Below are 14,710 nucleotides of genomic sequence, written 5' to 3' on the forward strand. Positions count from 1 at the left end.
ACCTACAGACCATGACTAAAACGTGAAGTTCATTAGCGATCCCCACTGTTTGAACCACGGCACGGGCTGCTTTATAGTAGTGGGGTTGAACACCGAGATTGTGCCTTTGGTGTCAGAACAGGAAGAGGTTCATCCTCAATCAGGAGAAATATTTCTCCACCCCGATTAAGAGGGAGAACTGGGAAGAGCCCCTATAATTCCTCAAAGCCCCGTTATTGAGAATTGAAAGGACATTGGAAAGGCTGGTTAGAGGACTGAAGGCACTCAAACACTTAAATTTGTAACAATCTTTCCCAGTGTCCTGGCTTTTTGCAATAATAGCAGAAACTGGGAAAGTTTTGATTTCATTCAGGAATCTTCATTTGCTGGATTTGAAGATTAAGAAATATGGTGTTCTTCCTTTTAGGTGACTCATGTGGAGTGTGAGAGAGCTGGTTTGGTAGATTAATTAAGTCTGAACTAGAGATAGTTTTCCATTTCATCCTAGTACTTTTTACTAGAAGGGAAAATGTCCCAGTCCAGCCCATTAATAACAGAGTTAAAAGCTGCCCGGGTGGAATCAACATCTGAGGGAAGACCAGAATTTTCTTTAGAAGCAGTCTGAAGTCATGTAGTAGTCATGAACAGGTTCATCCAATGTTTGTGCGCAAGGCTGGATTCTGTTCCAGTCAACAGGCTTTGGTAAAGCCCTAGGAATTGCTCGATGAAGCCACCTAGCGATTGCCTGAACCTGACCATATAAGTTAGACCTTTCAGGATTTTCCCAATTAGCAGTTTTCATCCTATGCTGGGCCTGGCCTTAACCAACAAGTACATGAACCAGCTGATATGAGTCAGAGAAACAGGGTTGATAAGTTTGAATGACTATATTAAATTCTTCAGCAAATCTGTGAGGATCTTTGGTTTATTTTGGGAAAATACTTGACTATGGCTTGCAGTTCAGCTTTAATCCAGAGAATATAGGAAATTAAGAGTTGAACTTCTGGATCCTCAGAAGGCTTAATTTTATAGGGAAAAATTCTGAAAAGTTCAGAGGGAAAGTGGGTGGGAAGAGTTTTAGAGAAAAGGAGAAGTTTGACAGGATAATTAGTATGGGGTATAGAGGAGGCATCAGCGGCATAGAAGGGTGGGAGGAAGATGGCACCAGAGGCACAGTCTGGCCACGAGGATGCAAGGATGAGAGACGAGATGGTACCAGAGGAAGCCAAGGAAGAAGAACCTGAGGCTTTGGGAGCCATTTCATCTTTCTTTAATTGCTGGTTTGCCTCAGTTAATCTTGAAATCTTATTTTGCAGAGAGAGAGTTTTAAGCTTCTGATAATATTGGGAAGCCTTAAGATACCAATCGAAATAGGCATACCACTCAGTTCTGGAAATTTTTGAGCTATTGTGATCTAATTCAGTTTTAAGGAAATTAAGTTTGGGGATTCCAAAAGTTTCCCATAATGGCCACTGATTTTTTTTTTTTTTTTTTTTTGGGTACGCGGGGCTCTCACTGCTGTGGCCTCTCCCGTTGTGGAACGCAGGCTCAGCGGCCATGGCTCACGGGCCCAGCCACTCCGCGGCATGTGGGATCTACCCGGACCAGGCATGAACCTGCGTCCCCTGCATCGGCAGGCAGACTCTCAACCACTGCGCCACCAGGGAAGCCCGGCCACTGATATTTTAACTTGCCTTTGGTCAGGTCGGTCCTTTTAGTCAGAAGTGAGCATGAAGGGGTAGGAACTATGGTTTTTAAATACCAGTTTGGCTGGAGTCCCTGTAGGGGTGGCACCCTCAAAATACTTAGTTAACTGGGATCCCATTTCTCAGAGGTTTTTCTCTAGAATAAAAGAACAATTTTCAAACAGCTTAAATAACTTACAGCTCAAAAAGCTTGCAAACTAATACCAGCCAGTTCTAAGGAGACAGCTTGGTGCTAAAGGAGCCAGGCCAAAGGCTTTTACAGGCAATTTCCAGAGAATAGCCCCTTCCAAAGGAAGAGGCCGAAGGCTGAAAAACCAATACACTTTTCAGTGAAGAAGTCCCTATTCCCAAAGGAATGGGCTGAAGGCATTTCCAGCCAGCTTCGGTTGAAACAGTCTTATCTCAAAATCAGACCAAAGTTCCAAATGCATGCAGAACAAGGCCTTAGCCAGAAAGACGAAACCTTAAAATAGATTCTGAATAAAACCTGGAGAGCTTCAAACACAAAGAGGGCATGAGCTTGGGTCTAGGAGAAAGACGTACCTTCAAAGTCCAAGGTCAGCAAGAAAGCAGTGAGTAACAGTGGGCTCAGTTGTGGGTACCACATCTGTTCAATAGCCCCAGAGCCTTCGGAGGTCTTCTCTGGTCCCCATATGGGCCACCAAAGTGTTTACCTAAAATAAATAGACTGCCAGATATTTCTCCAGCAATAATGAGTTTATTCAGGAACAGCAGAGAATTGCAGTTTGGGGTCTGCAACCATGGTGAGCCACGTGCAAGTCCCCATACAACAAGGGAGAATGCTTTATCAAGGGGAAAAGGAAGTTGGGAGGGCTGTGGTAAACAGAGTCCGGGGCATTTCATTGGCTGAGTTCTTGCCAGGGAAGTAGAGGAGTCTGTCTTCTTCCTGTTGGACTCTGCCATTGTCGAAGCACTTACAAGGTGAGAGCTCTGCCTTATGGTCCCCTGACACTATTTAATTGAGCTTTCTGTTTATTAATTTTTTAACGCAAATATGGCACTGAGTGTTGAGTTTGGGATTTAGATTTAAATTTAGTAAACAAACGTTGAAAGTCTCATAGGTACAGATCACTGTGCTGAGGTGGATGTTCAAGAATGACTATGATTTTGTCTTTCTTAAAGAATTTACAATCAGGTAAATAAATATTGTTTATATACTAATAAGGTAAGAAGGAATGCATTAAATTATTATGAGTATATAGATAGTATTTCCATGGCATTCATAGGAGGGTTTTTTTTGTTTCATTTTGTTTATTTATTTATTTATTTGGTTGTGCTGGGTCTTAGTTAGTTGCGGCATGTGGGATCTAGTTCCTCTACCAGGAATCGAACCTGGGCCTCCTGCATTGGGAGCACAGAGCCCTAGCCACTGGACCACCAGGGAAGCACCCCCTAGGAGTTTTTGACAATAAATTTCTTTTGAACTGAGACTGGAAGGATGGCTAACATTCTGAATAGTGAGATTGAATTTTATTCCATAGGTAAGTAGAGACACATTGAAATTTCTGAGTATAGGTGGGTCATAATGGTAACTGACATTAATTTTTGGGAAATTGGAGCAAGAAAGGCCAAAGGCAGGGAAAGAATTAACAGAGTGCATCTGAAGTTTGCATAAGACAGAAATAGAATAGTAGTAGTAGCTTGGAAAGGAATGAAATAGGCAAATTCTAGAAGTAGTTAGGAGATAGAATCAACATGTTTGGTGTGGATGAGGTGGCCAGTTTGTGAACTGCCAGAATATTCATTCAGCAGCAACATAGAAAGTAATACTATCTCCTTGATATAGAGTTTGAGCTGCCTGTGATATATCTAGATGATAAAGTCAAGTAGGCAGCTAAATCTACATGACATTTACAGCTCAGTAGATAGGAATCTCCTGAAGATATTAATATGGGTTAGTATAATGGTTTTTTTTGTTTTTTGTTTTCCAGCAGAGAGATGGTAATAGTAGCTATGGAAATTATTGTCATGTATAATTACCTCAAAGGAGTAACAAGTAGAGTAACAAGTGGTCCAAGTTCTTAGCCCTGAAAGAACTCCAAAATTTAAAATCCAGAGGAAGGACAAAGTTACAAAGAATTGAAAAGACTCAGCAAAATGCATAGGAGAAATATAAGCAGCAGGCTCTCATGAAAACCAAGAAAAGAGAGGGCTTCACAAAATCAGAAATAATCAACTATATAGAATGTTGCTTTGAGGTCATGAAAGTAAGGATTAAAACAAAAAATATCGTTTGGTTTAAACAACATGGAAGGCATTGGTGAACGTAGTAAGAGAGTAATTTAGGAGGAGAATTGTGCAATAAAATAGGAGTTAAAAAAATGGTGACTGTCAGCTTTAATGACTTTTGTCAAATTTAGTTGTGAACTGGAAGCAAGAAAAAAAGTGGTAAGTCTTTCAGGAGTGGGAGGTCGATGGACTTTACTATGTACGATGGTTTCTTGAGGAAAATTCTTGTGCAGCTGTTTGAGTTGCAACTGAAATAGGCTCTTTTTCCATGGAACGCCATTTTACTGAATTAGTAGGTTTATACAGACTTTAGTATTTGGCAGACATTTTGTCCAGAATAAGCAGAGTGAGCCCAGCACCTTAAGGACAAAAACTGACAGTTCTTGTTGCCAATGATAAAATTCGAGCTTTAAAAAAAAATTAGAATTTTAGAAAATTTATTTCTACTTTTTAATAAAGACTCTTCTGATGAGATTGATGGTGTTATTAACAAAAATGTGGCTTTTTTGGTTATAATATAGTGAAATGTGTCAACATCTGGAGGAGATGCATAAGTCATTGAATCAATGTTTGCCAAATAAAAAATGTTTAAAAAATATGTAAAGGATTCATTCAAAATGCAAGAAAAGATTGTAATGTAACAGAGTACAAAAAGGTCATTGACATGATTTTATTTTTCTTATTGCAACTTGCCTTTAAGAACTACCCCTTGTTACATTTTGGTGTGGAATCAGAAAGAATATCTACAGTAATCTCAACTGGCTACTAAATAAGTCTTGCTTTTCTTCTACATATATTTGTGAGGCTGGGTTTTTCTTATATACTTCAACTAAAAATATCATTACAGATTTAAAACAGAAGGCAGGTATAAGAATCTAGGCTCTCTTCTATTAAGTCAGATAGTAAAGAGGTTTATAAACATTCTTCTCACTTTTTAATTTTGGAAAAATGTAGTTATTTTTCATAAAATACAGTATAAATATATAATGCACTTACTGTTATTAATTATAAATGAATTAATAAATAAGTATTTTCTCTTGGTTTGAATATCTAATATGGTAAATCTTAATATGTATAACCCATGTAAACAAAAGCTCTTAGAAGTCCTCTATAATTTTTAAGAGTATAAAGAGATCCTAAGACAAAATAGTTTGAACACTGCTACTTTAGGCCAAGACTTGGTTTCTTTGAAGTTTAGAAATGCCATGGAAATAAGTTGGTTATTTGTGTAAAAACAAATAATTAATTTTATTTTACAGCAGTTATTACATATGAGTAAAAAAAAACAATGTCAGAAATAAACCCTATAGGATCAAAATTTTGAGTCTTTTAGGTTAACTCAAGTCTGTCTTATTCAAGGAACTATTGTGGTCACTCATTCAAATATTTTTGTTTTCGTCATTATTTGTTTTGAAGCTTGAGAAAGAAGTGATGAAGGATGCAGTTTTAAAAGCTGTAGAAGAAGAAAGAAAAAATTTGGAAAAAGCCCATGCAGAAGAAAGGGAGTTATGGAAGACTGAGCATGCAAAAGATCAAGAGAAAGTATCTCAGGCAATTCAAACAGCTATACAAGAGCAAAGAAAAATTAGTCAGGTTAGTAAAACTAGTTCTTTATAAATATTTTCATTTTTCTTATTTTTTGCAAAATAAAGTAGCTTTACTATTATTTTATCATACTTAATCTTACTGGGCATAATTATTTTACTTTTGAGTATAATACTTTAACTGAATAATTTTTAATATATCTCTACTTTTCACATTTTTTTTTTTAGTTTCTCTTTTTTTAACGTCTTTATTGGAGTATAATTGCTTTACAATGCTGTGTTACTTTCTGCTTTATAACAAAGTGAATCAGCTATGCATATACATATGCCCCCATATCTCTTCCCTCTTGCGTCTCCCTCCTTCCCACCCTCCCTATCCCACCCCTCTAGGTGGTCACAAAGCACTGAGCTGATCTCCCTGTGCTATGCGGCTGCTTCCTACTAGCTATGTATTTCACATTTGGTAGTGTATAAATGTCCATGCCACTCTCTCACTTTGTCCCAGCTTACCCTTACCCCTACCCATGTCCTCAACTCCATTTTCTAGTAGGTCTGCATCTTTATTGCTGTCTGGCCCCATTTTTTTTGATTCCATATATATGTATTAGCATACAGTATTTGTTTTTCTCTTCCTGACTTACTTCATTCTGTATGAGAGACTCTAGGTCCATCCACCTCACTACAAATAATTCAATTTCATTTCTTTATATGGCTGACCATGTCCTGGCGATTGTAAATAGAGCTGCAATTAACACTTCGGTACATGACTCTTTTTGAATTATGGTTTTCTCAGGGTATATGCCCAGTAGTGGGATTGCTGGGTCGTAAGGTAGTTCTATTTTTAGTTTTTTAAGAAGACTCCACACCGTTCTCCATAGTGGCTATATCAATTTACATTCCCACCAACAGTGCAAGAGGGTTCCCTTTTTTACACATCCTCTCCAGCATTTATTGTTTGTAGATTTTTTGATGATGGCCATTCTGACCTGTGTGACATGATATCTCATTGTAGTTTTGATTTGCATTTCTCTAATGATTAATGATGTTGAGCATTCTTCCATGTGTTTGTTGGCAATCTGTATATCTTCTTTGGAGAAATGTCTATTTAGCTCTTCTGCCCATTTTTGGATTGGGTTGTTTGTTTTTTTGTTATTGAGCTGCATGAGCTGCTTGTAAATTTTGGAGATTAATGCTTTGTCAGTTGCTTCATTTGCAAATATTTTCTTCTGCTCTGAGCGTTGTCTTTTCTCTTGTTTATGGTTTCCTTTACTGTGCCAAAGCTTTTAAGTTTCATTAGGTCCCATTTGTTTATTTTTGTTTTTATTTCCATTTCTCTTAGAAGTGGGTCAAAAAGGATCTTGCTGTGATTTATGTCATAGAGTGTTCTGCCTATGTTTTCCTCTAAAAGTTTGATAGTGTCTGGCCTTACATTTAGGTCTTTAATCCATTTGGAGGGTTTTTTTTTAATGTATGATGTTAGGGAGGTCCAAATATCATTCTTTTACATATAGCTGTCCAGTTTTCCCACCACCACTTATTGAAGAGGCTGTTTATTCTCTACTGTATATTCCTGCCTCCTTTATCAAAGATAAGGTGACCATAGTGCATGGGTTTATCTCTGGGCTTTCTATCCTGTTCCATTGATCTATATATCTGTTTTTGTGCCAGTACCATACTGTCTTGAGTACTGTAGCTTTGTACTATAGTCTGAAGTCAGGGAGACTGATTCCTCCAGCTCCATTGTTCTTTCTCAAGATTGCTTTGGCTACTCGGGGTGTTTTGTGTTTCCATACAAATTGTGAAATTTTTTGTTCCAGGGAAAAATGCCAGTGGTAGTTTGATAGGGATTGCATTCAATCTGTAGATTGTTTTGGATAGTAGACTCATTTTCACAATGTTGATTCTTCCAATCCAAGAACATGCTATATTTCTCCATCTATTTGTATCATCTTTAATTTCTTTCATCAGTGTCTTATAATTTTCTGCATACAGGTCTTTTGTCTCCTTAGGTAGGTTTATTCCTAGATATTTTATTCTTTTTGTTGAAAAGGTAAATAGGAGTGTTTTCTTCATTTCATTTTCAGATTTTTCATCATTAGTGTATAGGAATGCCAGAGACTTCTGTGCATTAATTTTGTGTCCTGCTACTTTACCAAATTCATTGCTGAGCTCTAGTAGTTTTCTGGTAGCATCTTTAGGATTCTCTATGTATAGTATCATGTCATCTGCAAACAGTGACAGCTTTACTTCTTCTTTTCCGATTTGGATTCCTTTTATTTCCTTTTCTTCTCTGATTGCTGTGGCTAAAACTTCCCAAACTATGTTGAATAAGAGTGGTGAGAGTGGGCAACCTAGTCTTGTTCCTGATCTTAGTGGAAATGGTATCAGTTTTTCACCATTGAGGATGATGTTGGCTGTGGCTTTGTCATATATGGCCTTTATTTTGTTGAGGAAAGTTCCCTCTATGCCTGCTTTGTGCAGGGTTTTTGTCATAAATGGGTGTTGAATTTTGTCTAAAGCTTTCTCTGCATCGATTGATGATCATGTGGTTTGTCTCCCTCAATTTGTTAATATAGTGTATCACATTGATTGATTTACATATATTGAAGAATCCTTGCATTCCTGGGATAAACTCCACTTGATCATGGTGTATGATCCTTTTAATGTGCTGTTGAATTCTGTTTGCTAGTATTTTGTTGAGGATTTTTGCATCTATGTTCATCAGTGATATTTGCCTGTAGTTTTCTTTCTTTGTGACATCTTTGTCTGGTTTTGGTATCAGGGTGATGGTGGCCTCATAGAATGAGTTTGGGAGTGTTCCTCCCTCTGCTATATTTTGGAAGAGTTTGAGAAGAATAGGTGTTAGCTCTTCTCTAAATGTTTGATAGAATTCGCCTGTGAAGCCATCTGGTCCTGGGTTTTTGTTTTTTGGAAGATTTTTAATCACAGATTCAATTTCAGTGCCTGTGATTGGTCTGTTCATATTTTCTATTTTTTCCTGGTTCATTCTCGGATGGTTGTGCATTTCAAAGAATTTTCCATTTCTTCCAGGTTGTCCTTTTCATTGGCATAGAGTTGCTTGTAGTAATCTCTCATGATCCTTTGTATTTCTGCAGTGTCAGTTGTTACTTCTCCTTTTTCATTTCTAATTCTATTGATTTGAGTATTCTACCTTTTTTTCTTAATGAATCTGGCTTATGGTTTACCAATTTTGTTTATCTGCTCAAAAAACCTGCTTTTAATTTTATTGATCTTTGCTGTCGTTTCCTTCATTTCTTTTTCATTTATTTCTCATCTGATCTTTATGATTTCTTTCCTTCTGCTAAATTAGGGGGTTTTTTGTTCTTTCTAATTGCTTTAGGTGTAGGGATAGGTTGTTTATTTGAGATGTTTCTTGTTTCTTTAGGTAGGATTGTATTGCTATAAACTTCCCTTTAGAACTGCTTTTGCTGCATCCCATAGGTTTTGGGTCATCGTGTTTTCATTGTTTTTTGTTTCTAGGTATTTTTTAATTTCCTCTTTGAGTTCTTCAGTGATCTCTTGGTTATTTAGTAGTATATTGTTTAGCCTCCATGTATTTGTATTTTTTACAGATTTTTTCTTGTAATTGATATCTAGTCTCATAGCTTTGTGGTCAGAAAAGATACTTAATACGATTTCATTGATACGATTTCAGTTTTCTTAAATTTACGAAGGCTTGATTTGTGACCCAAGATATGATCTATGCTGGAGAATGTTACATGAACACTTGAGAAGAAAGTGTATTCTGTTCTTTTTGGATGGAATGTCCTATAAATATCAATTAAATCCATCTTGTTTAATGTATCATTTAAAGCTTGTGTTTCCTTATTTATTTTCATTTTGGATGATCTGTTCAGTGGTGGAAATGGGGTGTTAAAGTCCCCTCCTATGATTGTGTTACTGTCGATCTCCCCTTTTATGGCTGTCAGTTTTTGCCTTACGTATTGAGGTGCTCCTATGTTGGGTGCATAAATATGTACAATTGTTATATCTTTTTGGATTGATCCCTTGATCATTACATAGTGTCCTTCTTTGTCTTTTGTAATAGTCTTTGTTTTAATATCTATTTTGTCTGATATGCGAATTGCTACTCCAGTTTTCTTTTGATTTGCATTTGTATGGAATATCTTTTTCCATCCCCTCACTTTCAGTCTGTACGTGCCCCTAGGTCTGAAGTGGGTCTCTTATAGACAGCATCTATACGGGTTTTGTTTTTGTATCCATTCAGCCAGTCTGTGTCTTATGGTTGGAGCATTTAATTCATTTACATTTAAGGTAATTATTGATATGTATGTTCCTATTCCCATTTTCTTAATTGTTTTGGGTTTGTTATTGTAGGTCTTTTCTTTCTCTTGTGTTTCCTGCGTATAGAAGTTCCTTTAGCATTTGTTGTAATGCTGGTTTGGTGGTGCTGAATTCTCTTAGCTTTTGCTTGTCTGTAAAGCTTTTAATTTTTCCGTCAAATCTGAACGAGAACCTTGCTGGGTAGAGTAATCTTGGTTTTAGGTTTTTCTCTTTCATCACTTTAAATATGTCCTGCCACTCCCTTCTGGCTTGCAGAGTTTCTCCTGAAAGATCAGCTGTTAACCTTATGGGGATTCCTTTGTGTGTTATTTGTTCATTTTTCCTTGCTGCTTTTAATATTTTTTCTTTGTATTTAATTTTTGATAGTTTGATTAATATATGTGTTGGTGTGTTTCCCCTTGGATTTATCCTGTATGGGACTCTCTGTGCTTCCTGGACTTGATTAACTATTTCCTTTCCCATATTAGGGTAGTTTTCAACTATAATCTCTTCAAATATTTTCGCAGTCCCTTTCTTTTTCTCTTCTTCTTCTGGGACCCCTATAATTCGAATGTGGTGTGTTTAATGTTGTCCCAGAGGTCTCTGAGACTGACTTAAGTTCTTTTCATTCTTTTTTCTGTATTCTGCTCTGCAGTAGTTATTTCCACTCTTTTATCTTCCAGGTCACTTATCCGTTCTTCTGCCTCAGTTATTCTGCTATTGATCCCCTCTAGAGTATTTTTAATTTCATTTATTGTGTTGTTCATCATTGCTTGTTTCCTCTTTAGTTCTTCTAGGTCCTTGTTAAATGTTTCTTGTATTTTCTCCATTCTATTTCCAAGATTTTGGATCATCTTTACTATCATTATTCTGAATTCTTTTTCAGATAGGCTGCCTATTTCCTCTCCATTTGTTAGATCTGGTGGGTTTTTATCATGCTTCTTCATCTGCTGTGTGTTTCTCTGTCTTCTCATTTTGCTTAACTTACTGTGTTTGGGGTCTCCTTCTCACAGTCTGCAGGTTTGTAGTTCCCATTTTTTTTGGTGTCTGTCCTCAGTGGTTAAGGTTGGTTCAGTGGGTTGTGTAGGCTTCCTGGTGGAGGGGCCAGTGCCTGTGTTCTTGTGGATGAAGCTAGATATTGTGTTTCTAATGGGCAGGTCCATGTCTGGTGGTGTGTTTTGGGTTGTCTGTGACCTTATTATGATTTTTGGCTGCTTTTCTGCTAATGGGTGGGGTTGTGTTTCTGTCTTGCTAATTGTTTGGTGTAAGGTGTCCAGCACTGTAGCTTGCTGGTCGTTGAGTGGAGCTGGGTCTTGGTGTTGAGATGGAGATCTCTGGGAGATTTTCAGCAGTTGATATACGTGGAGCTGGGAGTTCTCTGGTGGACGAATGTCCTGAACTTGACTCTCCCACCTCAGAGGCACAGGCCTGATGCCTGGGTGGAGCACCAAGAGCCTTTCATCCACACAGCTCAGAATAAAAGGAAGGGAAAACAGAAAGAAAGAAGAAGATAAAACAAAATAAAATAAAGTTATTCAAGTTAAAAATAAGTATTAAAAAAATTTTTCTAAAGTAATAAAAAAATAAATTTAAAAAACGAAAGAAAGAAGGAAGAGAGCAACCAAACCAAAAAACAAATCCACCAATGATAACAAGTGCTAAAAACCATACTAAAAAAAGAAAAAAAAAATACGGACAGAAAGAACCCTAGGACAAATGGTAAAAGCAAAGCTATACAGACAAAATCACACACAGGAGCATACTGCTGGCAGAGATTTCCCTTTCTCTTCTTTGTTCGTACAGCTCCTGGGGTTCAGCTTTGGATTTGGACCCGCCTCTGCATGTAGGTTGTCTGAGAGCATCTGTTCCTCCCTCAGACAGGACGGGCTTAAAGGAGCAACTGATACGGGGGCTCTGGCTCACTCAGGCCGTTGGGAGGGAGGGGCACGGAGTGCGGCGCGAGCCTGCGGCGGCAGAGGCCACCATGACATTGCACCAGCCTGAGGTTCTGTGTGTTCTCCTGGGGAAGGTGTCCCTAGATCACGGGGCCCTGGCAGTGGCGGGCTGCACAGGCTCCCGAGAGGGGAGGTGTGGATAGTGACCTGTGCTCGCACAAAGCCTTCTCGGTGGTGGCAGCCTCTCATGCCCGTCTCTGAGGTCCGCGCTGATAGCCATGGCTCGCACCCGTCTCTGGAGCTCCTTTAAGTGGCGCTCTGAATGCCCTCTCCTCGCTCACCAGGAAACAAAGAGGGAAGAAAAAGTCTCTTGTCTCTTCGGCAGCTCCAGACTTTTTCCCGGACTCCGTCCCGGCTAGCTGTGGTGCACTAACCCCTTCAGGCTGTGTTCACGCCGCCAGTCCTATCCCTGGGATCTGACCGAAGCTCGAGCCTCAGTTCCCAGCCCCCGCCTGCCTGGCGGGTGAGCAGACAAGCCTCTCGGGCTGGTGAGTGCCGGTCGGCACCGATCCTCTGTGCGGGAATCTCTCCACTTTGCCCTCCGCACCCCTGTTGCTGCGCTCTCCTCCGTGGCTCCAAAGCTTCCCACCTCCGCCACCCGCAGTCTCTGCCCGCGAAGGGGCTTCCTAGTGTGTGGAAACCTTTCCTCCTTAACGGCTCCCTCCCACTGGTGCAGGTCCCATCCCTATTCTTTGGTCTCTGTTTTTTCTTTTTTCTTTTGCCCTACCCAGGTACGTGGGGAGTTTCTTGCCTTTTGGGAGGTCTGAGGTCTTCTGCCAGCGTTCAGTAGGTGTTCTGTAGTTGTTCCACATGTACATGTATTTCTGATGTATTTGTGGGGAGGAAGCTGATCTCCCATGTCTTACTCTTCTGCCATTTGAAGCTCCTCCTTCACTTTTTAATGCTGATAATTTTACCTTTTTACTCTATATTCAAAGAAGTTGAATCCAAATTTATGTTTATTCATTGGAACTACATTGTCTCCTGTTTAATATGCTTGTTTTTCTTTTTCACAAACACACACATGCACATACAATCAAAGGAAATAATATATATGTGTGGAAAAGAGTTTGATTCATTTATGTCTAATTTATATTTCTATATACCTGTAGTTGGTAGTAATAATAGAAACTCACAAATAACCCCTGTAGTCTCATAAGATATATACATATCAACAAATATGGCCTACATACAAAGTAACTTTTGATTACTATACTGAACAATTAAAAATTGTATTAGTTTAATTTTCCATAATTGAATTTGCATAGTACTAATTTGTGTTTAGTCTTGTCTTTATATAGGTATGAGATACCTAAATAAATTTTTCCTCCAACAAGTGTAAAAAGCAAAAAGTAACATTCATAGGAGTCTTTGTTTTACATGATCTGAGCATCACACGTATTTCTATTGTTCATTCAACCATACATGGTAAATGTGACTGAAATGACTAAGTTTATTTTTTTTTAACTTTTAAGAACAAAAAACCCAGAAGATTTTCTTTCCACTCATTAACTAGTCTTAATGAAGCCCTAGGAAACAGTGCTTCTAATATCCAGGATCAGTGTTATATATTTTTTTTAAATGTCACTTAGGTTTACTCTAAAGAACACACAGTTATCCGTTTATTATGAAAATGAAACATCTGTAGGTAACGTCTATAACAGCATAACAGTAATGTGGTAATAGAGTTTATCTTTTTTTCTTTGCTTTTTTCCACTAGAGTAGTGATTATTTTCCAATTCTTTCTGTAACCTATGTTAGTGTCAACAAATATATCTTACATATATGTTTAATCATCTGTCAGTTCAGTTGGTTGGAATTCCATGCCAGTAATGTCAAGATCATTGCTTAAGTCCTGATTTGCGAGAGTTTACTTAAAGCTTCTTTGTGACCACAGACCACTCCTTTAACCTCACATAGATGTGGGCTATTAGTCACCATGAAATTGGGAAAGAGAGCATGAATAAATCCGCCCATGTTCATCACCCAAAGAAAAAAACATATATCTCTAAGAGTACCCTTCTCTGTGAGTTTGTTAGGTGCCTTCTTGTCCATAAGAAACACTATAGTAAATGATAGACTTTAAAATTCATTCTCTATAGGCTCAGAGTACTGTGAAGATAATCCATTCATGTCATGAATAATACATATGTTTATTTTCTTACAAATGGTTGCATATTTTGCTAGAGAGAGAGAGGGAGGAAAAAAAAGTGTGTGTGTGTGTGTGTGTGTGTGTGTGTGTGTGTGTGTGTGTGTGTGTATTTAACTGCCTTGTAGCTGACAGTTGAAGAGAGAAGATCTATAGCAGAAAGAGCAATGTTGCCAGGTAACTCAGATTTTCAAAAGTGAGGTTGTCCTATCAAATGTATTTCAAGTCTTCCTTAAAGAGCTCACTGCTTTTATTCTCACATGGTTACAGTAAGAACTACAACGAAACAACTCTTAGCCCCTTAAACCTTCATAGTCCTATTCTAGAAAATTGACAAATGACTTTTCTTGGGAGCCAGATGGAGCTAATATATCTTTTATGTCTTTTATTTACTTAGACCAGCAGGGTAAGCAAATAAGTTGCCATGTTCAAACTTAGTGTTTGGTGTTTTACATTAATAATTGAAAAGACTGCCTATAATATTCCAGGGACTGTACTTATTTCTGGGGATACAGTAGTTAAAAAAAAAAAAAAAATTCCCTACCTTCTTGTGGAGAAAACTGACAGGAAACTATTAAAGGTATAATAAAATGTGAAGTAATGATCAATGTCATGAAGAAAAATGAAGCTGTGTAAGAGCTAGAGAGTGAGGGAACCAATATAAAAATAGGATAGTCAGGTAAGGACTCTAAGGAGGTCGCATTTGAGCTGAGGCCTGCCTTGAAGTGAGGAGTTTACTTCGAGACTAGCTGGGGTAAAAGTGTTTCACACATGGTGAATAGCAAGTGCAAAGGCTTTGAGGCAGAAAGATGCTTGGTGTAA

General features: G+C 38.1%; 1 protein-coding gene across 5 annotated transcripts in view; it reads left to right on the top strand.

Annotated features, from left to right (window-relative positions):
• CCDC91 (coiled-coil domain containing 91) overlaps nucleotides 1-14,710 on the top strand; it is a 401,591-nt gene that overhangs the window by 277,274 nt on the left and 109,607 nt on the right. For all 5 annotated transcript variants that reach the window (XM_082851111.1, XM_082851110.1, XM_082851107.1 and 2 more), the window contains one exon: nucleotides 5,352-5,528. In XM_082851111.1, the coding sequence (XP_082707237.1) occupies nucleotides 5,352-5,528 (177 nt within the window). The remainder of the gene's footprint in view (nucleotides 1-5,351; nucleotides 5,529-14,710) is intronic.

Source organism: Leucopleurus acutus (assembly GCF_964270905.1).
Source record: "Leucopleurus acutus genome assembly, chromosome: 11".
In the NCBI taxonomy this organism is placed as follows: domain Eukaryota; kingdom Metazoa; phylum Chordata; class Mammalia; order Artiodactyla; family Delphinidae; genus Leucopleurus; species Leucopleurus acutus.